Source organism: Manis javanica, chromosome 2, assembly GCF_040802235.1.
Source record: "Manis javanica isolate MJ-LG chromosome 2, MJ_LKY, whole genome shotgun sequence".
In the NCBI taxonomy this organism is placed as follows: domain Eukaryota; kingdom Metazoa; phylum Chordata; class Mammalia; order Pholidota; family Manidae; genus Manis; species Manis javanica.
The window spans coordinates 25,625,094-25,651,608 of record NC_133157.1 but is presented as its reverse complement, the minus strand read 5'-3'; the positions used below and the strand labels follow the sequence as shown (position 1 = coordinate 25,651,608).

At 41.9% G+C, this 26,515-nt stretch overlaps 2 protein-coding genes across 10 annotated transcripts in view; both read left to right on the top strand.

The window, feature by feature from the left end:
• Nucleotides 1–23,034, top strand: part of FKTN (fukutin) — a 73,098-nt gene extending 50,064 nt beyond the window's left edge. For 5 of the 9 annotated variants that reach the window (XM_073226748.1, XM_073226733.1, XM_073226758.1 and 2 more), the window contains one exon: nucleotides 1,270–6,685. In XM_073226748.1, coding sequence (XP_073082849.1) covers nucleotides 1,270–1,483 — 214 coding nt within the window. In that variant the 3' untranslated portion in view covers nucleotides 1,484–6,685. Of the gene's footprint in view, nucleotides 1–1,269; nucleotides 6,686–13,016; nucleotides 13,129–22,897 lie in introns of those variants that run through there. The other 4 variants (XM_073226779.1, XM_073226761.1, XM_073226782.1 and 1 more) reach the window with 4 other exon arrangements.
• On the top strand, nucleotides 22,932–25,911 carry TAL2 (TAL bHLH transcription factor 2). Its single transcript, XM_073226795.1, has one exon. It carries the CDS (start codon nucleotides 22,932–22,934, stop codon nucleotides 23,247–23,249), a length of 318 nt encoding a protein of 105 aa, XP_073082896.1. The 3' UTR covers nucleotides 23,250–25,911.
• The last annotated feature ends 604 nt before the right edge of the window (nucleotides 25,912–26,515 follow it).

Here is a 26,515-nt window from a genome sequence, read left to right as displayed (position 1 = left end):
TGTGAGGGATGGAAGCCTGGGAATGCATCTTGGAGTCCTGCTTGCTCTACATCCTCGGGAAGTCCATGTTGTGAAAGAAAAGATGATTCACCTTACATGTGTGTTTATTTTAGTATTTCTTCTTTTAGTAGCAGTTTGAATTGATGGGGATTTAATGATCTGTAAACTATAAAAAATAATAAGAAAAGAGTAAGTTTGGAACTGAGAACAGAGATGAAAAAAGAGCAGGTGGTAAAATAAAAGAGCAGGAAGGTGGTCTGTATAGCTGTCCTTTAAGAGAAATACTGTTGAATTACAGTACATTCAAGCATTAGATCTGTATTCCTGCATTTGAGGAATGGGTGGGAATGTGAAGCTTTACTCAAAAAGCCAACTTAGTGGGTTCCACCATATTCATGTACTGTGGTGTGACCTACTCACTTACAGTTTGATTCAGGAAAGGAATTGAGAAACGCCTGGCTGACCCTGGGTAGGTCATCCATCCAAAGCCACCTGGGACCATAGTGAACCCAGGACAAAGAAATTAATACAACCTGTCACAAAGGCATCTGTGCTGCTGATGTTGAAAAATATCCTGTATTTCCAGGATCAATGCAGGTTCTCTGGCCAACAAAGAGAGTTTTGTTTCCTTTGTCAATGTTACCTGTTCCTCCCTCCATGTATTCAGAATTGCAAGTGTTTGAAATGTAGTCAAAAAGAGTATTTATATATTTATTGGTTTACTTGAGGTGTTTAAGGAGTAGCGGCAGCCAAATCCATGCACGTCCTAGAGTTTTCATCTCTGTTAGCCTTTTGCATTGACTTCATTATAAGAGGTTCTCCCTGCTAACAGAGAGCAAAAGACCAGTAGTGCTCAACTTCCATCCTACCATCTTAGAAACCTCTGAAAAATGAATAATAGTTCCCCTGGAAACCCCACAGGTGACTTTCATTTGCCCAATTTGTGTATATTCCCATCCCTGAACCAATCACTATAATTTCCTAGTTAGGCCTGGGTCTTCTTTACCTGTCTCTGGAGCCTACAGGTAGAGCCAGCCCCTCCTGAATCATACAGACTGAGAATAAGAGAGGGAGATTGGGGGTTAACAGAAGAGGAGAGGGATGCTGGACAGTAAAAAACAACAAAATGTGTAATGTAGCTACCCTCACAGCCATTTAGTGGGAGAGGACTGCCCTTCAGCCAAGAGTGAACTGGCAGCTGGGTTCCGTAGCCAAAACTTCCACTGTTGAAGTCTGACGCTTCTCCACGTTGCCTTTGTTTGACCACAGATACCTGTTCCCCAAGTTTACACTGTGCTGGACTGAATTTGTAGACATGAAGGTTCATGTGCCCTGTGAAACCATCGAATACATTGAAGCCAACTATGGTAAGACCTGGAAGATTCCTGTGAAGACATGGGACTGGAAGCGTTCTCCCCCCAATGTTCAGCCCAATGGAATCTGGCCTATTTCGGAGTGGGATGAAGTTATCCAGTTATTCTGAGACAGTAGGTTGAAATAGTAGAATTCCCTTCCTGAGTAAAGGTGGATAACTGTTAAAAAAGATTTGTGTCCATATTTCATACTAGGAAACAAAGAAAAATGACGAGTTTGAAGACAGAGTTCTAATTCCTGAGCCATTTGATCTAATTCTCTCATTTTACAGATATTAAGGAGTGCCAGGTACACTGCTAGATGATAGTGGAGAAGCAGAGGTGAGTGAGACAGAACCTGCCTCTCTCCCCCACCCTTTGTAGCACACCAGTTTTCCTTCAGGGACACTCCCTCATCCTTTGAAGAGCTCATGTAGAACATCTGTTCTCTAGGTGCTTTCAAATGTTAGAGATGATGTTTGGACTGGAAGATGGGCTTGCTAGGCGAAGCTAAGGAAGGATTCTAGTTAAAAAGAATGACCTGTCTGGTCTGAGCATTTAAGTTTGTATATTAGTGCTGCTTTTAAGGTTGTGGAGTCTGAGTTTATATCAAAGACATCAGACCTTAGGCAGCATCAAAAAAAGTTACTAGCAGATTCACTTTACAAGCAACCTGATGTGGAATGATTTAGAGCACAGGACATCATTCTATAAGAGAATGAGAGCTCATTTTTAGCCTTGTCAAAGATATGTAAGTTTCTGTACACTTGATTTTCATATTTGAACTGAAAAGAAAGCTTAAGCTTGTGTTATGCTTAAATTTCCAGCTATGTGAGAATATTTTCACTGACCGCTGGTAGCACTGTTGACAAATCTTTCAAGAGACCATGCTACCAGGTTGTAGTTTCACAAAACTTGTATTCCTTGGTTCATTCTCCACCATCTATTAGGTAAAAATATGTGCTATTTGTGGACTTTTAATCTTTTTTGAATTGATAATCCTTATACTTCACAGTTTTATTGTGAGCACTAAAATACTAGAAATACCTCTATATTTTCCTAATTGGACTCTTAAGTATATTATTCATTCATGTCTTTCATTGTGGCCCATAAACCAATTTAAATGCTATGTAAACTTACTTGTTCCCTCTCCAGTACTGCATTGTGTCCCCAAAATGAAGGTAAATGCAAACCTGGCAGCTGTTCGCTGTTCCCCACCCCAGATCAGTGTTTGTAGTCAGTGTCCATTATTGTTCGCTGAATACTGATGGCACAAGAACTCGGGCTTCTCTGCTTTGAGTACCACTTGCTCTGAAACCCTCCAGTGTCCTTTTCTCCCTCAGATGCATCCCTGGTGAGCTGGGTGGGACTTCTCTGTCTCTCCCATCTCTTCCTGAGTCACTTTTAAAGGCAAAGCCTGACGTAAAGGGAGATGTAGGCACAATAAGCTCTGTCTTTTTCTTTGTCCGGGAGAGGAAGCTAGTCTTACATTTTATCTTGGCCATTCAGGACTACTTCCTGGACCAGATGGACAAATTTTCCTTTAAAACTAGAGTATAATAGGAGTGTTAGAAATGTAAACCAGAAGGTGTGAGGGGATAGGCTGACAATTTTCCTAGAGCAAAGTTGGTGAAAGTATCCTACAACCACCCCACTCCAAAGTTTAAAAACAAAAAAAATATTTTTTGATAAATGATAACCAATGACCATTCTCTCTTAGGATGAGTTTTCAGTGCATAAACATTGGGTCTTTTCATAAATAACATAAGTAGGTTTTCAGGGCCCTTTTATGGATTACCAGCAAAGTTGTTCCCAAAAGACAGGCCATTGGATCCAGCTTTCTCTTTGCTAGAAAATCAGGTCATAGAAACCATACTCAAATTCTAAGTAGCTGAACCTAATTTCATTTTTCAGGGTTGAAAAATATAATATTAGTGTTCCTGGGCAAAATCCACTCTGCTTAGTGAGGACCATTTACTTGTGGTCAGCACCTGGAAGTACATAGAATGCACATTTCTGCCCATTTCAACTTGGGACTCCTGCTGTTTGCCAGGGGGGTTTACCTGCCCCTATTGAGGTTATTTCTTTTTTATTTGTCCCTGAAGTCCAAGGTCTTGAAGTGTCCAAAATCTAAGATATGTTGGCCCCATTGACATAGGTTCCATATCCTTCCCTTCATAGACCACTGGCTGCTAAAATACCTTTCTTGACTGCCTTCTGGTTTCACAGGCTTCAGCTCGTGGGTCTTACTCTGACTTGGGGGAATGAAAGCCTTTCCCCAGACGCTGAAGGATGGGCTTGCCTTTGATGTGGTTCAGCCATACCTCATCCTGTGCTTCTTACAACTGCACTCTGCTAAGTGTCCAGAGACCCTGAGTCAGGTGGAGCCACCGCAAACACCTCATTAGATTTCTTTCCTCACCTGAGCCTGCCACCAGTAATTCTCCTGATCTGACCACTTTGAGGTTCTATTTGCATGGCTGAGCAGGAGAAAACCTCTTACATTAACTTGTTGGAAGGTAGGCACCCATGAATATCCCCAGAGAGGTCCTGAAGGACAGACTGGCAACCTCTCCCTCCACAACCAGCTGGCCTCTCAGCCCTTTTCTGGGAAGGGAGCACTTGTACTTCTCTGCTCTGCTGCAGCTATGTCTGGCCTCTGGAATAGAACTGGAGTTCCCAAAATGGAGCATCTCTGAGAAGCTGGAGAGTGGGATAGCAGATTTCCTCCATGCCATAGCTACAAACCCTTAAGTACAACCATTAGATGGCAGAGTGTCTGCCGCCATCTCTCCAAAACCAGTTAACAGTTAAGTGAAAATCATCTTGCTCTTGAATCTTAAAAGCTACGGACCTCACTGCAGCATTCATTCTAACCCTCTTATTTTATATTTAAGTAAATAAGCCCAGAAAGAAACAACTGACGCTAACACTCAGGAATGCCATGACTTTTGGCCCAGTGCCTGTTTCGTTGCATCATAGCCCAGCATCTTTAACCCCTGTCGAGGCACTTGGCAGAGAAGTCATCTCATGCGTCAACAGGATTGAGTTTCAGGATGTTTCTTCCTTCCCCACTTAATCTTTCTGTTCAGATTGAAAGACTGAGGTGACAAAGAGGTCAAGGAGAATTGTTTCCTGTCTAGAATTCTTAGGATGTCTTCCTGCCTTTATCTGAAAAATGCCTTAGCTCCAAAAGGTGAAAAAGTTCATGTTTGGACACATCAGCTTTGGTCACGACATTGTTAATATCCAGGAGGACCTGATTCTCTTGAGCTGAAAAAGCATTCTATTGCTATTTTACCCTTCTTCCTGAGGAAACCATTTGTGCCAGTCTGTTAAGGGCCCGTTTCTGAAGCATCCCTCCTCATCTTCTTCACTGAGGTTCTCTTATGGATACAAGTAATTGAGACGAGATTGTGCTTATTCATTTTTTTCCTCTGTGTCTCCAAACCATTGCTTCTAGTCTTAACAGGATTACAGAGCTTCAAATGGCTCACAGGAAAGCAAGGTCTTACACAGGGAAGAAGGGGTTTATAGATTGGGGACTAGGGCTGCATCTGGGAAGCACAATTGCAATGAATTCCCACACTGAACCTAAAATCTTACCCAATATCCCAAGCCTAAGGCTGCAAATGTTTCTAAGTCTCCCCTAGTTCCATCTTCTGGAAAACAAACAATTCTTTCATCCTTAATGTTGTAAGTCCCAGGGGAAATGTCCCCTCAAAACCAAGTCAGAGAAAGTGCCACACTTCCACCTTCTAACATAATCATCATTTGTAACACCTTTAAAGCATGGAAAAACTCCAGTTCCTGACTAGTCAAAAGGATTTCCCAGAAGTCCTGGGCTAGGTCACCTCTAATGTCTCACTTAGAGAAGGCAGTAGCATGTTGGCATGAAAAGACCACAAACTTGGAAATTAGACCTGAGTTTGATTCCCAGCTTCATTCTGTGGGATTCCCATTTTTGTGGGGGACCTCTCAGCCTCAGTTTCTGCTTGAGTGAATGGGATAAATGTTTTTAGTTAGGATTAAATGAAATATAAACTGCTTACCATCAGGCCTGGGATTAAGTAAATACTCAATATATGTTCCATTTCCTACTTAAAAGTCCCTTTTTTTATAATTATGTAATGGGATTAAAGAAACTGGTCCAGAATACAATCCTTCCTCAGAAGGTTGTATGACTAAATTTACTTAGGAAAACATTGTTTCATTTTACCAAGACATTAAGGGACAAATTATATAGTTTATGATTTAAGAGACATTACCAAGTTGTCTTCTTTTCTAAACAGAACTTGTTGTTTCATTTTGTTGGTAAAGCTGTTGTCTCCTACTCTCCTACATGTTACCTGTTGCCTTGATCCTAAGCAATTTACTCCCTGTACCACTCTAGATTTGATATCTTCTATGCTATGGATTTCTTTTGCATTATTTTAGTCTTTCCTAGAGGTAAACCCACACCTCCTTATTAGTAAATCTCTGCCCAGCCAAAGTCAGATATGAGTCATGATTTGGCGAGGGAAAGAATTTGGAATACTTAATTTCATTTAATTATGTATCTGATTAATGCCTATATCAGTGTTAATAAAGGACAATTGAAAATACTCTTTTCTACCTTCTTCCCCCAAATTTGTGTTTCTGTCTTAAACAAGAATCAACATGGTATGTGATGCTCTTAAGCTGCTCTATATCAGAATGAAATCCTAACTATAGTTAATAGGTCAATCAGACCAATTCAGTAGTGATGCTTTTTGTAAAGATCCAGTACTAAAGTAGGCAAGTACAAATTTTTCTAATGAAAAATTTCTGCTTCTGTATTCTCAGTACTTCCAGTGCAGTGACCCTCTTGCCTTCCCCAACCCAACCCCATGCAGAGATTATGTAAGAACCCACTGGCCAGCCATTGTCTACTTATGAGCACTCTCACAGTGGGTTTGAGAGGGTGTATGAGGAGAATCGGAAGTATTGTATTTTGCACTATAAAACGATATACTGTCTCATGCACTGTTAAAAAAATTATAAGATTTTTTCACTTTGTGATGACTCATTCAGAGCATGGGGAATAGTTCATGTGCTTCTTAAATGAAAATCATAATGTAGCTATTTGTGTATCCCTTCCACTTCATAACCAGAAAAATATGTATGTGAATTTTCTAAACAGTGATATTTTAAATGTAAATTTCAGTGTATGTTTACCAGTTTACTCTTTGGTTTTATCTTCAGGTACAAATAGTTTGTGGTACTACTGAAAATACCTTTAATATTATTTTGATCAGAATATGTAATATATAATCCAGTTTGGGGTGATGAATAAAATTTTTCTAACTACTTGAGATACTTTGTATTTATTTTTGAAGCATGCAGTAGAAATAACAGCCACTAACATACATAAACAATCTGGCAAAATAGTAATCTTGCCACCAGAACAGCTTTTCTAAAATTTAGGTAAAATGAGGTCAGATGTGTGGGCCCTAAGCCATATGACTGATATCCTTATAAGAAGGGATTAGGATACAGACAGGCACAGAGGAAAGAACATTATGTGAGGATTTAGGGAGGAGATGGCCATAAACAAGCCAAAGAGAGAGGCCTTCGGAAGAAAGCAGCTCTGCCAACATCTTCATCTTGGACTTCTAGAGAAATTTCATTTCTGATCTATGCCAGCCAGTCTGTAATATTTTGTTAGGCAGCCCTAACAAACTAATGCAATAATGAAGACAATATGATATTGGTACAAGGATAGACATGTAGATCAATGGAGCAGAATGAAGAACCCAGAAGTTGACACACATATGCATTCAAATGATTTTTGACAAAAATGCAAAATCAATGGAGGAAGGATAACTTTTTTACCAATTCATGCTACAGCAATTGGACATCCATAGGTCAAAAAAAAACAAACTTCAATTCAACTTGAACCTCATAGTTTATACAAAGATTAACTCAAAGTGGATCATGTGCTTAAGTGCAAAATGATGAAACTTTTAGGGAAAAAGAATAGGAGAAAATCTTCATGATCTAGGGCAAACAAAAGTTCTTTCTTAGACTTGACCCTAAAAGCACAATCCATAAAAGGAAAATATGATAAATTGGACTTAACAAAAATTAAAAACTGCTGCTCTGCAAAAGCCTAAAAAAAGGATGAAAAGTCAAGCTAAAAACTAAAATAAAATTTGCAAACTATATATCTGAAAAAAGAATAGTACCTAGAATATGTAAAGAACCTGAAAACTCAAGTTTAAAAAAATACAATTATAAAAAGAGCAAAAGACATGCACAGATGTTTCACTGGAGAGTGAATCACAGATGGCAAATAATCACATTAAAAAGATGTTCAGCATTGCTAACCAAATAACCAAAAGCAATAGCCAAAGCAATCCTGAGAAAAACAAAGCTGGAGCCATCATACTTCCTGATTTCAAACTAGTACAATTCTGTAGTAATCAAAACAGTGAAGTACTGGCATAAAAACAGACACACAGACTGATGAAATACAATCAGAAGGCCAAAAAGAAACCCATCCGCATATACTCAACTAATATTTGACAAGTGAGTCAAGAATACTCTATAGAGAAAATATAGTCTGTTCAATAAATGGGACTGAGAAAATTTGGATATTCACTTGCAAAAGGATGAAAGTAGACCCACCCCTATCTTATACCACTCACAAAAATTAATTCTGAAGGATTAAAAACTTAAAATGTGAGACTTGAAACTGAAACTCCTAGAAGAAAACATGGGGGGAAAAGCTCCTTGACATTGGTCTTGTTATGATTTTTTGGATTTGATACCAAAAGCACAGGCAACAAAAGCAAAAATAAACAAGTGGGACTACATCAAACTAAAAAACTACGCAACAGAAGGAAACAGTGAGCAAAATGAAAACAGCCTCCGTGTTGGAAATAAGTATTTGCAAACCATGTACCTGAGAGGGGGGTAATACCCAAAATATATAAGGAACTCATAAACCAATAGCAAAAAAACCCCAAATAATCCAATTTAAAAAATGTGCAAAGGAACTGAACATTTTTCCGAAGAAGATACTCAAATGGCCAACAGACATGAAGGTACTCAACATCACTAATCATCAGGGAGATACAATTTAAAGCAACAATGATACAACACCTCACACCTGTTAGAATGGCTATTATCAAAAAAGGCAAGAGCTAACAAGTGCTGGTGAGGATGTGGAACAAAAGGAACCCTTATACACTCTTGTTGGGAATATAAAATGGTACAATCACTGTGGAAAACAGTATGGTGGTTCCTCAAAAAATTAAAACTAGAACCACCATATGATCCAGCAATTCCACTTCTGAGTTTATAGAAGATGGAAATGACATCACTATCCCAAAGAGCTTCCTGCACCCCCTGTACATGGCAGCTTTATTTACAATAGCCAAGATACAGAAGCAACCTAAGTGTCTATCAGTGGATGAATAGGTAAGAAGTGGTATATATAGAATGAAATAATATTCAGCCACAAAAAAGAGTGAAACCCTGCCATTTGTGACAACATAGGTGACTGTTGAGGACCTTATGTTAAGGGAAATAAGTTAGAGAAAGACAAATACTCTATGATCTCACTTCTATGTGGAATCTAAAAAAAAATAAACTCAGAAACAGAACAGATTGGTTTTTGCCAGAAGCAGGGGTAGGGGCTGAGGGAATTGGATGAAGTGGTCAAGAGGTACAAACTTCCAGTTACAAGAAAAATTCTGGGGGTATAGTGTACAGCATGATGCCTATAGTTAACAAGACTGGATAAATGAAAGTTGCTACAAGAATAGATATTAAGAGTTCTCTTAACAAGCAAACAATAATTTTTAGCTATATGAGGTGATGATTATTACCTAAACTTGTAACCAAAGCATTATGTTTTGCACCTTAAACTTATACAATGTTATATGTCAATTACATCAGTAAAACTGGGAAAAAAGAAGATAACATTTTTCTTTGTCATAATTTCACCCACCTCCTTGCAAGGTCTTCCTGAAGCAAATATTAATAAACCAGTTCTTGCTCAGCTGATAATTAGAAACCATTTTCTGTGTTGTCATTGGTATGATGAGTGACTCTGTAGTCAGAGCTTCCAGGTAGTTACTGGTGCCTTAGCTCTGCTTCCTCACATTTAATATTTTTGTCCTTTATTTCTCCCTTTGGACACAAAAATACAAAATCTGCTGAATTTCAGCATATTCCTCTTTCTAAAGGTATCATTTTCCAGCAATTTTGTAAAAATATCCCTCTTTACTGGAAATGTCCAACTTTACTCCTTTCATTTCTAACCTAATTTGATACCTTTCATTGTTTCTCCAATAAAGAAGGTTCCCCTATGACTATTCATTCCCATGTAACAAATACTAAAACTATACATAAACTGCTAATCAAAGGTAAATGGAAAAGCATTTTCTGGGGAGAGTAAAAGTTATCGTTGAGAAGTAAAGATGGAGGACAATAATATTACTAATATAACTTAAAAAGATGTTCAACACTGTTAACCTCAGGGAAATGCAAATTACAACCATAGTGAGATACCACTGCACACTTATTAGAAAGGCTAAATTTTGAATAGTGATAACACCAAACTAGTTTTTTTAATGGTTCTATTTTTTAGTATTTACCACGAATTAAGACTGATTGCAGAGTTTCTGCCCTGCAGTTGCAGGGACAGAGGACAGAGGCCTAGTTAGGTGGGCATTAGACCCCAAGTGGTTCAGGTAAAGTCACTCCTGGGAATTCTCAGCCAGTGTCAGGCACAGTCACATGATCCAGGGCAAGAAGTGCTCAAGGCTATGGGGCCCTTGGGGTTGGTCTGGAAAGTGGAGCTTAAGAGCAGTGCTGCAGGCCACAGAGAGGAAGGATGATGGGACCAAGGTCTTATCCAGAGGGCTCCAGGGAATCAGAGCAGGCATTTGAAAGCCAAGACAAAAGCCCAGTTAGATGAATTGGGGCAGGATAACTGGTAATGAGGTTGGGCCCTGGGGAAAATACGAAGGCAATTTCTGGGAAGTGATGGGGGAGCAGGGACACAAGGGGACACAGTGGTCAGTCAGTGTTAGGCTTGGACACCACAATGCAGGAAGTGTGAGTGATGTGGGGAAGAGGCTGGAACCGTTTCTGTACCTGCTGCTTTAGTTAGAAACCAGGGCAGGATGGATGCCATGAGGGGACACTGTAAGGCTTACTTGTGGGATCTAGGGAAAGCAGAAGTCAGGAAAGGAGATGGGCCCAGTAGAGATATTAAATTCTGGGTCTTGGTCCACATTTCCCTGTTGTCTGTTCACCTCTGAAAACTGGTCTCCAAAGGGTGAAGAACAGCTATTCTAGTTGTACTCAGAGGGCAGCTTATGCTAACAGCTGAACTCACTGGCCTACCCTATCTCTGACCCCCATGGGAAAGCTCGGGACCCCATTGGCTTTGAGCCACTCTGGCTACTAAATCCGGCCAGGCCAAGTCCATCTTGTTTTCATTCTCCCCCATTTCCACCCAGCCAGATTCTGCTGCCTGGGTCAGACAGCGCAAGCTGGGACTGCTGACTGATGGGGTCTGGGTGGGCCAGCCTTAGTGCCTGTCAGGATCAAAGGCACAGTGAGCGAGAAGGGAGCCAAGAACAGGTTGTGGCTTGTTAAAACAGTCTGCTTCAGCTACAGTGCCAGTCTCAGAACCGAGTCTGAAACACTAGCTTATAACCTACTTCAGACAATTTGCAAAGAAAGCAAATCTCTACCAGCTAGAAAAGATGGATGTGCTCTTGAGTTGTACAGCGGTATCTATGTTACAATAAGCAGAGGTGTGAGCTGTGGCGAGAATTCAAGATTTCCTATTGTTTAGACATAAAGTGATATCCTCTAATTTTCCTGAGAAGCTCCAGTGGAGCCTCTTGAAAACATCTGCTGGATTTGAGGGGTGAGAGACTGTCTCCCTTATCCTCTCAGTATATGTATGTGTTTGGTTAGGGATTTGTCAGTCTGGAAGCTCTGGGCAGCTCAGGCCTGGCAGATTTCCCCCACCTGCCTAAAATTTGGCCCAAGGGGGCAGAGGCCTGGTCCCAGCCCAGTCCTGCCTTGCCACTCTCCAGCCCCTGGAGCTGAGGCCTTTATTTCAAGTCTTGTTACCAGGGAGCTGAGTGGAGAATGACGGCAGCTGATAAGCCTGACATCATTGACTTTATGGGGAGTATTCAATGAATTTACTTTCTGCAAGAAGGCTGTACTCTTATCTGTGGCTCACAGAGCATCTGAATCTTCATCCAGGGGACCCATTGATGAGTCATGTCTCATATAAAACCCAAAGAATGTAAAGAGAAAGAGGGAAGTTGTACCCTACCCCTTTCTTTTCTCCAGTACCTAGTTCTGCCCCTATTCCAGCACACACACACACCCTTGCTTTCCCCACTGCCTTTGGGTTTACTGGCTGGAAATACAAGCATTCACAGCTCCAGGCCTACAACAGAGTCAAGGCCAAGCCAGCCTGGTCTTGAGGGTGTCAGCAGCTGGTCACAACCAGGGCTGTGTGTTTCTCTAATTGTAATGATGAGAAGAAAAGTCCACTCAGGCAGTTAGATGCCCTGCTTTCTGTTGCACTGGTCAACATTTGCTCTGGACAGAAATACCCGCCTGGCCTCAACAATAGGTGTCTTGGTGGGGATACTTATGTGCGTGTGTGGCTGGGTGCTACCAAGGGGCCCCCCTAGGTCTGAGTAGCTGGAGAATGGAAATTAATTGTAGAGAGAGGCTGATGCTCAAAAGAAGCTTTTCTTTTCCCTCTCTGATATCTCCCTCACCCAGCTCTGGGTTCTGTTTGCCTCAAATAGTGGGAGGAAATAAATGCTTCTTAGCAGCACAAGACCCAAAGCAACTGGAAGGAAAGAGGTGGAAGCCAGGATACCGGGTTAGGAAAATGAAAGAAAAAAGTGGAAAAAAATAGAGGCATGTGTTCAGACTCCCTGTGTAGTTTTTGGATAGAGTTTCCTGGTAATTAAAATAAAGCATTTACTGAGCAATGATTTTAGTAGATGCCTATTACCACCATTTTTAAGCATTTACTCCAAATCACTAACTTTATGTACATTAGCTTGCTAAATCCTCACAATAACCCATGAAGTTGATATTATTTCCAATTTATAGCTGAGAAAATTTGAGACTGGGAGAAGTTAAGTAATTTTCCCAGGATGGCCACTGGTACCAGAGCAAGGACTCAAACACCAGTCCCTCTGCCGCCAAAGCCAAACCGAAGGCCTTCTCTTAGCTACCACACTAAACTGCCTCCCCCTTGGTGAGGCAGTACTTTATCCAGCTTAATCCACAGCAAATCAGTGAGTAGTTATTATTCCCATTTTGTAGGAAACAGGCTCAAAAAGGAACTTTTCTTCCCCAAATTTCTCTGCTTTTTATTTCTTTAATAGTGACCAATTTATTTGAGAAAGTGACAAAGTATCATACAGCTCGAAACCAATTGATAAATTCCTCTACTTACAATTCAAACCAGTAACTTCATCTTGCCCTCATCCCAGGCAAGGTGCAGGATTAAACAGCAGACAGGCAAGGGAGGAAACAAAGACGGGGCACCAGCAGGATAATGTTAAACAACAGTGCAGGAAACCTTTGCAAATTTGAATCTGGATTGTGGATGAATCACTCTCCCCACCGTTATTCAAACAGGGCTCATTACATTTGGATCCAGTTGAGGACCATCCCGAGATTCAACGTTTGCTGCTTCTTAAACAGAGGATGTCTGGCAACAACTAAGCAGCAGGCCGTGGCAGTCTTCCAAGTAAGGATGACTTTGTTTATAGAGTAATACTATTTCTCCTCCATTGTCAGTAAAAGTCACTGCATGCTGCAGGGGGAAAACCCGGTGGACAGCAGGTTTGTTTCCTCCTAAATTGGAACCAGTTTTTCCTCTATTGTTCCTGTCTGTGTGTGTCCAGGGCCACAAAACAACCAGATTCTGGCATCTTTCTTTTTCTGTGATGACTAGAGAATGGCCTCAAGGAAGTCCAGAAATGATGATGAAATAACCAAATCTCTCTTTCCTTACAAGAGAAAACCAAAGTTCTCCTCTTCTAGCTCCCCTCCAGTGCTCAGGTAGAGATGTGGGCCATGTCAGCGTATTTCTCCCTTCTACATGCCCTGGTTTCTTACATCACCTGGTTTCATCTGCAGCTACTTGCTTCATTACTTTTTTATTTGGGGGAGGTTAGGGAAGAGGAGGCAGGAAGAGCCTCAGAGGTGAGCTAATCACTAAGTTGCAGGTCCTGTGAGTGGAATGACATTAACATCCATGAGAATTTACAGCCTCTACTGGTCCTAGAAAAGATGTTTGTCTAAGAACCACGAGTAAAACAGAGTCAGCTGCATGTGAAAGCTTGTTTTTTTGGGCATACATTTTAGTATTTAATTTGCCTGGGAGGAATATTTTGTTTTGTCAAGCATGATAACTTGTTATGTATCTTTGTAAACAAAATATACAGTTTCTCACATGAGATGAGAACATTGGGTAAAATGTCTAGCAGGACACCTAGTACTTAGTACTAAATAATGGTAGCAGAGAATTTGGTGCCTGGCCCAGTGTTGATGCTTGATGCCACTCCCTAGGTCAAACCATCACCCCCTCTTGTCTGCATTCCTGCCACAGCCTCCTAACTAGTCTGCTCACATTCTTTCTTAGCCTCCTCCATACAGCAGCCAAAATGCTTTTCTCCCTAAAAACCAAATAATCACCAAAAAACCATTCCATGGCCTTGGAATAATTCCTATCACAGAAATAAGCGATGTGTCGTCTAACAGAAAGCAGGGCAGGCTGGAGGCAGCTGTTTGGGGAAATAAGTCAGAGCTGTCTTGCATTCATTCAGCAAATGTCTTAGCAGTGAGCACAGTTCCTGGGGTGTAATGATTAATGAAACAAAGTCCTTGTCCTCCTGACATGTACAGTGGAGTAGGTGAGCCAATAAGCAAGGAAACTAGAATGAGACTTGTTTTTAAGAATTCAACATGGCCATGAGGCTCCTTTTAAAAACTGGTAAGTCAAAGGAATTTAAATTTAAATTTAATTTAATTTTGGAAAAACGAAAAGGAAGGAACAGGCACAAAATAGTAGAGGGAGATTTTACACAACTGTAACAGACCAAATAGACCAAAACTCCCATGGATTTTATAAGAAACATTGTATTTTTCAAACAGAGGATACAGTGCCTGTGGATTATTTATAAAATGTTGATCATATGTTTTACCAAAGAGAAAACCTTAGTAAATACCCTAAAGCAAAAAATATATGAGGCATATCTTTGGTTACACTGCAATAAAATTAGAAATTAATAGCAAATGGTTAACAAAAAATATAATAAGAAATTTTAAAATCACTTTAAAAAAGAAAAAATTAACAACAGATGTTGGAAACTAATAACAAAGTGCTGCACATGGCAACACGGGATGACAGCAAAGGTGTATCAGAAGAAAATTCATAGCTTGAAATGCTTTTCTTATTAAACGAGAGAATGAAAATTAATAAAGACAGTGTAAGAATAGGAAGTGAAGAGAACAAAATAAACAAGCAAATGAGAAAGAGCAGATTTAATAAAGATATAGTAGAAATTAATGCATCAGAAAATCATAAAAATGATGAATCACAGAGGTAGTTTTTTAAAAAGAACAGTAAAATGAAAACTTCTGCAGAGCTGATCACTGAGAGAAGTCATGAAACCAAAACAGGAGAAAGGCAGTAACACAGATACATTATTTTTAAAATCATTGAATAACTATATAACACTTTGCTAATGATTCTGAAATGTCAAAGTACCAAAATTGACTTTAGAGATAGAATGCTTGAAGGAATAAAACCTACCTAGGACTTACTAGTAAATTCTGCTATCAAGAACTAGCTAATTCATGTGATGAATAAAGTGATGGATGCAGACACAATAGGTGGATGGAGGAAGGGATGTAAACGGAGAGATGAGTCAGTGCATGGGGCCTGGATATGCAGAACTGGGGATGGGAAGGAGGCTAAGAATGAGGGGGAAGATGAGAGTTGTAAGACTGAATGAGGCTGCTGCTTGATCTCCAGCCAAAATGACCTTGGCCCCCAACCACCTGGGCTGACAGACATCCCCTCTGAAACCTTCAGGTTTGGTCTTTCCTGAAGCCGACAACCCCTGCACACAGCACTAGAGGTCCAGTATTCACAGGCTAATCTAGACAGATCAATTAATCAGCAGAACCAGAAAGCCTGACAGTGCCAGAGCTCTCCTAGCGACCTGCCCTTCCCTCCCAGCCTTGCAGGTGCAGTCTCTCCAGGGGGCGGTGAGAGCCATGAATAGTAAGGGTTTTAGCTCAAGCACACAGAGGCGTTTAGCTGCCCAAAACTAATCCCCCAGTAATCGGATTATGTAAATTCCTACTTCAGCCCCTGCCCCTGCAGGACCTAGCCCCTGACTTTCCACACTGGGAGCCTGGGATGGGAGAGGGCCCGTCACTGAAGAATCACTGGTAGCGGAATGGTGCACCAAAAAAGTGTTATCCCTCTTTTTAAAATTACAAAACCCGACAATAATGTAAAGAAAACAAACATCCACCCTGCTTCTGTTGGCCAACACTGTTGTGCTCCTTGCCCTGTAGTCTTTGTCCTTTCTCAATCCTTGTCCAGTTGTGCACAGATCCTACTTTACGGCTCATTGTTTCATTTAGTGTCACACATTTCTCATCTTGCTACCCAGTTGCCACAATTCTTTTTTACAACTGTAGAATATGCCATTAAGAGAATATATAACCTCACAGGTTTTTGGCTAAGATGAAGGGTAATTTTAGCTTCTTGATTTAAAATATATCATGTGCTTTATCAGAACTGTGATACAATAGGGCAAGGTGGAAAAGCATGGGCACCAGGGAGCAAGGCAGCAGTTACCCTTCCATGGCCCACAAAGAAGAGAGAGGAGCAGTAAGAAGACAAATTGGAAATGTTTGCTTACAAATATTGGGTTATGTTTCTAAATGCCCTTTTTGTGCCTGTGTACAAACTGACCAATTAATTCTGTCTAATGTGCTCTGTACTCCTTTGTTCTGCCAACTGAATGAGCCTGTAAATCTAAACATGTTACCCCCATGTTCAAGGCTCACAGTTTCCTTCTCATGGACTGCCCTCCCCTCCACTCCTCCATGTATAATTCCTACCCAGCCTTTCCCACCCTTCTGCCCATGCACCCAGGCAACCAGGGCCCCTGCCTTGCATTCTATGCTTTAGCTGACCCTGCTCTGACCTTCCTCCAGGGGCCGCCTGGTGCCCATTCCCCACATTCTTGGCCACACTCTGGGTATCTGAGACCCCCTGAATTTAGACCATAGTCTGGATATCCAGGACCCCTGAATTTCTGCTCACACGGCCCTCAGCCCATTTGCAGACCCTGCACAAGGCTCTTCCTTATGTCCTTGTGGGCCAGGAGCCCACATCATATACCCAAGGTCCTTCACAGAGCAGGACAGAACTGAGGGGTGGGGAAAGAATGGGGATGGGGATGCATCAGGGGTCTCCTTTGTACCTGGACTGCACAAATGTCAGAGGCAATTGTGCCTCAAGGCCTAGTTTAAATGTCCTCCCTCGAGCAACATCTGATTCTCTAGCTAGCATCTTTTGCTTCCCTAGCTCTAATTTCACTCTCTCTGGCACTCAGGACTATCTATCTTGTATTTAGTCATTTTTGTTGTGTCCTCACCTTCCCAAAGGCTGTGAACACCTTGAAGATAGAGTTTTCTTTTTCTTCCTGCACCTGAAAACTTAGCATATTATGCAAATACTTTTTTTTATTTATAAAAAGAACTGTACTCGTTTTTTTAAAGGAGGGGGACAAACAACCCAAAATCTCAGTAACTTACAACAACAAAGATTTATTCTTCACTCATGTCACGTGAGTGCTGTAAGTTTGCTCCATGGCTTTTGGGCTGAAGGAAGCACCTCAAGCACAACATTCTCATGACTGAGCCCCACCAAGTGTTGACTCTTACAGCTTCTGCTCCATCATCACAGGTCTCAGGTCCACTTACATTCCATTGGCTGATGCAAGCCACGTGGCCAAACCTGATCCCTCCCTCCACCTACTGGGAGGCGCTGCGAGTCGCATGGCAGCAGCGGGTCTCCAATCCTCTAGCAGGGAAGGGAGACAGTACTTATAACAACAATGTAATCCACCACAATGAAATGTACAATATTCTGACTGAGTGCTAGCATGCTAGCACAGTGCTAAATGCTTTGCCTCTTTTGCTCTTTCATTTAATCCTCAAATCCTATCATTGCGCCCATCTTACAGAGGAAATTGAGGCAGAGAGAAGTTACATAATTTTCTCAGGGTCATATAAATGGGTAGACCAGGGATTTTAACTTGGGCAGTGCATCTCCAGAGACCTTTGCTCTTATGCACTAAGCTGTAATGCATTTGTGATTGTATTATGCCAAATCCTATGCTGGACCCTACAGAGTGTAATGCTTAGAAATTCATTACGTATCCACTCATTCATCAACTAACATTTGATGAATGCCTATTCACTGAGGTTGGAAGGGGACAGACAAGATGAGTAAAATTTACTAAATGGGGATGAGTTCTAGGGAAAAGAATACAGCAGGGCAGGAGGATGAAGAGTCCTTGTGTGTGTGAGGGTACAATTTTAGACATTGTGGTCAGAGAATATTCATTGGGAAAGTAGCATTTGAGCAAAGACCTGAAAAATGTCAGCTTCTTGAGGGCAAGGATTTGTGTCTGTTTGAAGTTGTGTCCCCAGTGCCTACATCAGGCGCTAGCCCGTAGTAGGCATTCAATACAAATGCCTACTATGGGCATTGAAAGGAGGTGAGGGAGAGAACTATGTGGATAAATTGGAGGCAGAGTGTTTCAGGCAGAGAAAACAGTGCAAAGGCGCTGAGGCAGGAGGGTGCTTGGCGTGTTCCTGAACAACAGAGGTTGGAGTAGCTAAAGCTGAGTAAACTGCAGGGAGAGAAGGAACAGACAGGTCCAGTAAAGGGTCTCTTGGGGGCCATTGTAAAGCTTCAGCTTAATGCCTAATGAAAATGGAGAGCCACCCAAGTGTTTTAAGCAGAGAAGGGTTAGGAATCTGACTTGGGTTTTCGAAGGATCGTTCTGGGTGATGTTGGGGAACAGATAGAAAGAGGCGAGTGCAGAGCAAGAAGACCAGTTAGGAGGCCACTGAAATAACCGCGTCCTGTGCGGAGCACTGCGGAAACCGAGATGACTAAATCCGGGAATCTGTCCAGTGCAGGGACTGGTAGATTTGGCAGTGCATTTTACTCTGCAGGGAAACTTAGTGAAAACGCAGATTTCGGATCCCACCCCCATAAAGCCTGATGTAGTGGGTCTGGGTTGTGGGTGTTGAGAGCTGCCTTCCCTCACCCATGATTCTGAAGCAAGTGATTCTTGAACTACGGTTGGAAATTCAGTGGGGCTTAAATGATTAACATCTGATTAACGACCGGCACTGGCCGTGAACCTTGGAGAAAAGGGTCAGTAAGCCGCGCGCCCGCCGGGCCTCTTGCTGCATCCTGGATGGGTGACAAGACCCTCTTACGCCCAAGCTTTACACAAAGCTGGGTTCTCCCTCCTCTGTTCCCTTTCCAGGGCGCAAGGACGGCTGGTCCTGGAAGCGGGGCGCGGGCAGCGGGGAGGGAGTCGCGGGAGTCCCCAGCGGGAAGGGCCCGTCGGCCGCGCTAACAAAGGGCGTGTCCTATAAAGGCGGCGGCGCGGGGCGAGGGCGCACCCGGCGGGCGGCAGCGACAACGACGGCGCGGGCTCCCGGCTCTGGGCGAGGAGGCGCGTTGACTCTGGGGGAACGGGGTGCCGCCGGCGCCGGGTGGGCCAGCGGGTGTCCCTCGCAGCTCCCCGAGACCCAGCCGCACTCGCCCCGGAGGACAGGTGTGTGACAGCGACTTGGTAGCAGCCGCCAAGTCGTCCCCGAAAGAGGACCTGGGGGCTTTGCGCCTGGCAGGAGCAGTGGCGCAGCTCTGCAGGAGCCAGGCAGGTTCCCTAGAGCGCTGGCCCAGCCGCTTCGCTTTGATACGCGATGCCAGGACACCGCAGAACATCTCCGAAGGCCGCTTAGGTAGCTTCTGCGTCCAGGTGAGCGCCTCCCGGAAGCCTGGCACGTGCGAAACTTTAGCCTGAGATGCTTTCCTGGACGCCTGAATCACTTATAATGCAGGGCACTGCAGGCAAGGGAGAGCAAAGGTTCTGAAAAGAAAAAAGGAAGGTCGGGAAGTGAACCGGGCAAGGGCAGCAGGTTGCGGGGCGGGGCGGGGGTTGGGGGGCGAGGTATTCCAGCTGCGTCTGCCGACCGGAGGAGGGTGTTGAGCCATCTTGGACCAGGTGCCTGCCTTTCCCAGTGCATACGTGCCTACCCAAAGACTGGTATTCAGAGTAAATGTACTTATTTTGAACATCGACACGCAGAGTTGTCTTATGAGAAAAGTAACGTGCATAATGTGTTCTGATTTTTAAAGGTATGTATACATGAAGGAGATCTATATCTCTCTATTTCCACGCACACACACACCAAACTGCTTACTGCAGTGTAATGAGACTAAGTGGGTTGATAATAGGTAGCCTTTTATTTTTTTGCCCTATGCACTTGTGTACTGCTTGATTTTTAAAAATTAAATGAGCATGTGTTACTTCTATAATAATTTCAAAAGGCAAAGCTGTGCCTAGTGTGGGGGTTAGGCACCTTGGCCTTCCCCATTGCATAAACCACCCTTCATCTCCCCCTTTCTGGAGAATGTTTGTACTTACTTTCCAGAGAAAGATGAAAGGACAGACAAACACACAGGACCAAATACCAGGAAGAGAACTTTAAAGTCTGAATGCCCAGGATAGGCCACTGCAGGAATGTTAGCCGGGCACCTGTGCTGCATCCTTTCTAGTTGGCCCATGGCTCTGTGTCCAGGAATCACTGGCGCAAAAAAGCAACAGTTCCTACTAGGGTCTCCTTCTTTGGGGGCATAATGGTCATTCTTTTCTCTGGTAACCCCTTACCTTCAGTGGTGACAGCATAGGTAGAGAGAAGTTTGTGCACACCTACATTCCTACTGTTTTTACCATGACATTCCTCCTGCCCGGGCATTCCTAACCTGGCGTCTGTGACACTCACCCACCCAGGGGTATGTAGATAAACTCAGGGGTTCTATGTATTCGAATGGGACAAAATTACATCTTTATTTCTACTTTAAATGTATCATTTCTTTTACTTATGAATGGGGGTAATAATTTACAGTGACTTACAGTACTGGTGACTTTGTCACTAATAGAAATCATAGATATTTTCATTTCACATTACAGATGTTGCAGAGCTTTTGAAAAAAATCATTTACATATCACTATGTAGAAATTATGGAAATAAATCTAATGTGTTAAAAACAAAGGCATGTGTTACTATATTGAATTTTAGAATTATTCTAAGCTATTAAGTATTATTGGTTCTTTTATGTGTCTATACATTTTTATTCATGCATTTAAAAAATTATTGTTTTGAGAAGGGAACCAAAGGCTTTTTACTTTATATATTTAAAAACCATTGTTCTGAGTTGGAATCCATCCCTAGACTTCCTCAGACTGACCCTGGTTATGGACCCTGACTCAGCAGGAGCCAGTGGTGACAGATGCATACATACCCAGACTTGGCACACAGGCTCTGCCACTGTTGCCTTATGTAGCCTGGGGCAAAATGCTTTCCCCGTTTCAGCATCTATCTGATGTTTTCTGATTCTCTGGCATTGGGCATATATTTTTAAGCTCTTAAATTTCTCTGAAATCAAGACTAGAAGCAATCAGTTCTCATAATTAGAAGAACACTAAATGCAATTTTCCTTTGATTTAATAAGTACTTTAGTGATTTTCCAGTGACCTCTACTTTGAGTTTTTCCAGCTTGTTAAATCACCAATTTCTATTTCCCCCTGTGCAGAAGGAGAAAGAACACCTTGAGGATTAATCAACAAATAATTATTAAGCACCTCCTAGGACGGCAGGCTATGTTTCAGAAGTCTGTCTGCTCTTGCCATTTCTTCTGTCTGCTTCTAGCACAATAGGATTGAGCCCCCATAGAACAGAACATCAGTTAGTTTATCCTGCCTAATCTTTTTCTTCCCAGCTTGAAAAAGAACCCCCAGGGATCTAGAGTTGACTTAGTGAATGAGCTAAACCCTCTTTTTCCCCCGTTTTGTACTCCTGCTGTACCTCCCTCCAGGAGGGCAGGTACCTGGTATGTACATATATTGCTTCCTTGTTAAACACAGTTTTGCTAGGGATTAGAGTGTTCCTATTTGGAGAGTAGAGCAGTGGTTCTCAACATTGTCTGCATGCTGAGATCACATGGAGGTGCACCGCTAGGATCTCACTTCAAGCAAGAACTTGCAGTTCAGCTGCAAAGGGTGCAGTTGGCCCACAGCCTTCAGCTGCAGGCCTTCAGGCTGAGCCTCTGTTCTCTCCCCCCACTCTTGACAAGTCATTTCTTTAGGTTGATCTCAAAATAAAATGAGCCTACCCCTTCCTACCATACATGCCAGTTCTTAGCCCTCCAACTCCTTCTGCTATGTGGGCTGTTAACATAAGCAACAGGGGTGGAAGGAAGCTAGTGTTTTGAGGGGCACCTACTGAGTTCCATGGCATTCTGCATGATGTTTTCTGTAAGTTATTTCAGATATGTGGGGTGCTTACCCACCAGCTCACATCCTCATGAAAGCCCAAATGAAAATAAAGGGCAGATTTAATTTAGGAAAAGTTCCATGTCATTGACCTGATCATTTCACTCTTACCACAATTCTTTTACACCTTTCTCTAGTTAGCAGCGTTCTGGTTTAGGCCCTTAGTATCTGGGACTCTGCACTGTGATTGTTATGTATGTGCCGCCTCCTCCAACAGACCATCCTGTGAGCTCTTGTCATACCCATCTTGTCTTTTCTTTTGTCACACAAAATACTCCCACTTCTGTTCTTCATACAATAGGGTTTCAAGACTCTTCATCACCCTATCCATCCTCCTCTAAATGTGGTCCAGCCCCCATATCCTAGCTCTTATGCAGGAGGGCCCAGCCATCCAGGTGAGGCCTGCCAGCTAAAAAGAGAGCTGCATGGTCATCTTCATTGCAAATACTGTCTTACTCATGAAATATAAGACCCTAGCATTTTTAAAAGAATTGATATTCAACTCCATATTGGCTAAATATATACTTCAGTCACACATGTACTCCATCTTATAGTGTGCCTGATTCTGAACAATTAGGAAGTGTTGGTTATAAAAGAAGTAATGGAGGTGTTGGAGTAAAACAGTCTTGCAACTGAAGGCTTCAAAATAGCCAGGCAGGAAGAGCTGAAATATGTTCCTACCCTGCCCTTTCTTCTTCCACATTTTCTTCTCTTATCAAAAGGAAATTTTTTAAAAAACCAGAACACAAAATGAACTTCCTAAAATCTGGCTCGAAAAGCTCTAATATCGCAAGTTCTTGGCAGGACGTGTGATACCTACCAGGCTTTTTACAAGGTATTGGCCCTCAGGGCCTTTCCTCTTTCCCATCTTAGGAGTTCAGACATGACCAGGAGGATCTTCACAAACACCAGGGAACGATGGAGGCAGCAGAATGTCAACAGTGCCTTTGCCAAGCTGAGAAAGCTCATCCCCACTCATCCTCCAGACAAAAAACTGAGCAAAAATGAGACACTTCGCCTGGCAATGAAGTATATCAACTTCTTGGTCAATGTCTTGAGGGAGCAAGGCCTGCAGCCAATGGGAGTTGCTGCCCAGGGAGATATTCTGGGACTCTTCCCCCAAGGCCCCCAGCTGCCAGACAGGACTCTCACTGGTGACTACCAGGTTCCCTCGCCCAGCCCAAGCTACTGCATTCCATAGTGCGGCCCTGGCTCTCCTCACCCCAGGCAGCCCTTGTTCAGAAGTCACTGCTATTGACAGCCCTTTGCACATACGTCGCAGAGTCAACTTGATGAATACATGAGGATGCATGAGTTTCAGCTCCATAGGAGGTGGTGCAGGGACAACTGCAGCAAGTCAAAGGAGGCCATGAGGAGTGTGGGTTTGGAGTTCCCTTCCCCCAGGGCTGCAGGCAGAACAGCCCGTCTCTGTATGTTTTATATCTTCAGGATCTGCATAAGATATTGTTTGCAAAAAAAAAAAAAAAGAAAAAAATTATAGGTTAAACACAGGTTTGAAAATAACTGTTTTACTCAATATGTTTTCCATTTTATATGAGGAAGTGATTTTTGTATAGTGGATCTCATATGGATGAGTAAACATGCTTCACTCAGAACACATTTTTAAGTTTGTTTTGAAAAATGAGACATATTTAATCAAGGATGAACCAAATAAGTCTTCAGGTCAATGAATATGAAGGTAGTCCTTATAGAAACCAACCCAGACACCGGTGGGAAAGTCTGTGGAGAAAAGACCTCCCAAAGGAGAAAATCACAGGAACTCAGCAGATTCGTGTGGATATATCTATGTCCTTTATCTCTACAGAAATGTGAGGTGCTATTTGCAAAGAGCCATTTATGTACATGTCATCTCTCAAGCCAAAAGGTGGATTATATCTGAGAGGAAAGGACTTGGTAATTTATAAATTACAGTCCATGGTTTTCTCATAAAAAACAGGTAGCTAAAATAGGTTATCTAATCCCTTAGTTTCACATGTCAGGTATTAAAACTTTTAACTCAGCCTGAGTTCCTGCTGATTGAAGACCTGTAAAATTCAAATATAATTATGAAAATCCAAACATTACCATTTAACAACTCATTTAACAGAAAGCTTTGTTTAAACAAAAGATTTAGAGTAGACAATAGGAATGTAATACTAGACTCTAATGGATTAATGAACTTGTCATTTGTATTCCTTGCTCAGGAGCATTAGCTCTGTCTTACGCTGGGAGGGTGGAACTCAAGTCAATGAAACAGTGTGGATCTGGCAGAACTCACCACCATGTGCCATTCTGCCAATGATTGGATTCAAAGATGAGTCCCATAATTGAGCCCAGAATACAAATAATGTCATTTGTTTGTCTCTGAGGCATTTTATTTCCCGCACATTCTCAATAGTACTTTCAAAAGAATGCATTTTCCTTCTAGATCCTTTCTTTAAACTGCATTCAGTAAACTTCCCTACAGAACTTGAAAAGTCCAGGGGTATATGTAAACACAGAGACTAGCATTTCTTTCTCTTAAGCTTATGTGGACTTCAGTTGGTCCCCAAACTACCAAGTGATAGTACATCTCAAAGTGGTGATGACAGCTGTCAATTGAGCAACATTACTTACCCTCTCATCTGGCATTAAATCAAAATAACACTTTTGGAAGTATTTTTATATTATCTTAGTTTTCACATGTTGCCAAGGAAGGCACTGAAGACCTCTTTATCTGAGTATAGGATTTTATTGCTCTTCTCAGAATTTGTGTACTTTTCTGCTGTTGGGCCCATGTCTGTGAGCAGAGAGGGCCTTTCTGCTGAAATATAGCAGAATGCTCCTGAGAAGTCATGAGGAGATTATCATTAACCTATACAAAGGGAATAATTATTAAAGAGACCTTGCAGAAAATACCTTTGATAAACGAATAAATACCTAAAATATTTCTTTATGTAATTCACCTCCTAAATTATTTCTTTAGCAAGTTTGGATTTTGGTGTATCAAGTTGTGTTAGGTTAAAGTGACTGTCAAAAGGAATTGTAGGTACATATGGAGCAAAACCTCGAACAAGGTATCCATGAACTGGAAGCTAATTCGTAAATCATTCTACAGTCTTCCTTGGTGTCTTATACCTAAGGCGTGGTGACTGCAGTATAAGAATTTATGGTTCAAACACATGATAGTTCACTGATAGTATATCTTTTTATGGATCATTTGAACCCACCAGAAAAGTTTGGACAGATTATATCATCTCTGCTACTCTGTTACTTGAAAAAAAGTGTTTACTCTGCTGTGGACACCACTGGAAACTTCTGGAAACCAGGCATAAACAGATCTATTGATTTATATGGATCATTAGATTGGCTCATTCTACTCATGTTACAGAGGAGAAAACAAGTCCAGAGGATTTTGAATTGACTTTCCAGAGGTCACATGGACAGTTAGTGGAAACTCAAGACCCAGTGTTTGATCTCCTGGCCCTTTGTCCAGGCTTTCTGTAGCCCTGTCCAGCCACTAAGTATTTTAGAATTGAAAATGGACAAGCACCTTATTATTAGGCTCTTCTCTTTTCAATACCATTTGGTAATTTTCCTTATATGCCATTTTATTGAAATTGAATTATTGTGCTTTGTCAAATGTGATTAGATGTATCAACCAAAGATTTTGTTAATGTGTTTTGTGAGTTTCTAAACACTGATTATAATTTGCTATGTAACTTTAATTTATTGAAAATAAATTATTTAAGAAAACTACTCTTAAAAAAAAAGGCTTTCATAAATTTACTAAGCACATACACCCATTCTCTCCATCCATACAGCCACTGTCCTGGCTTTGACGCCCTCCCCTGGGACAGTCTTTAGAAAAAATCTAGCATCCTCCAAATAGTTTCTCTCTCTCTCTCTCTCTCTCTCTCTATCTCTCTCTCTAGCTGCTCTTCACTTCACCTTTCACACAACTCCCTAATTGTCCTCAAATCACAGCTCTAGTCAAATCACTCCCCTGCTTTAAACCTTCAGTGTCTTGTGCCCCAGACTGAGACCAATGCCATATCCCAGAAAACCAGGCTCTCTGCAGCCTGGCCCTGATGTATCCCTCCCATTACCTTCCACAGTCCCCTAAATGTATTATATATGCTAATGATACTACTTCACTTGATGGTCCCCAAAACACCCCTCTGACTTTATTCCTGTGATTCTATCTGCATGCATAAATATTCTTATACTTATTCCTCTCACCCCTCCACCTGCACCAAACTCCACTTGCTGAAATCCTTTATCACCGTTCTTAAACACCACTCCTTCACAAAACTCAACTGCTCTTAGACACCATCTCTTACATGAAGTCTTCCTAGATTTCCACCATTCAGTCTAATCTTTCCTTTCTTACAATCCCCTTGTGTGCTTCATGACCTTTACTTCCTCAACCCTTTGCTACAGATATCCATGTATATATAGTCTGTCCCTCCAACTTCCAACAAGCTA

Bases quoted from the DNA above. Each gene is read 5' to 3' on its own strand.
- TAL2 (XM_073226795.1), top strand. From the start codon at position 22,932: ATGACCAGGAGGATCTTCACAAACACCAGGGAACGATGGAGGCAGCAG.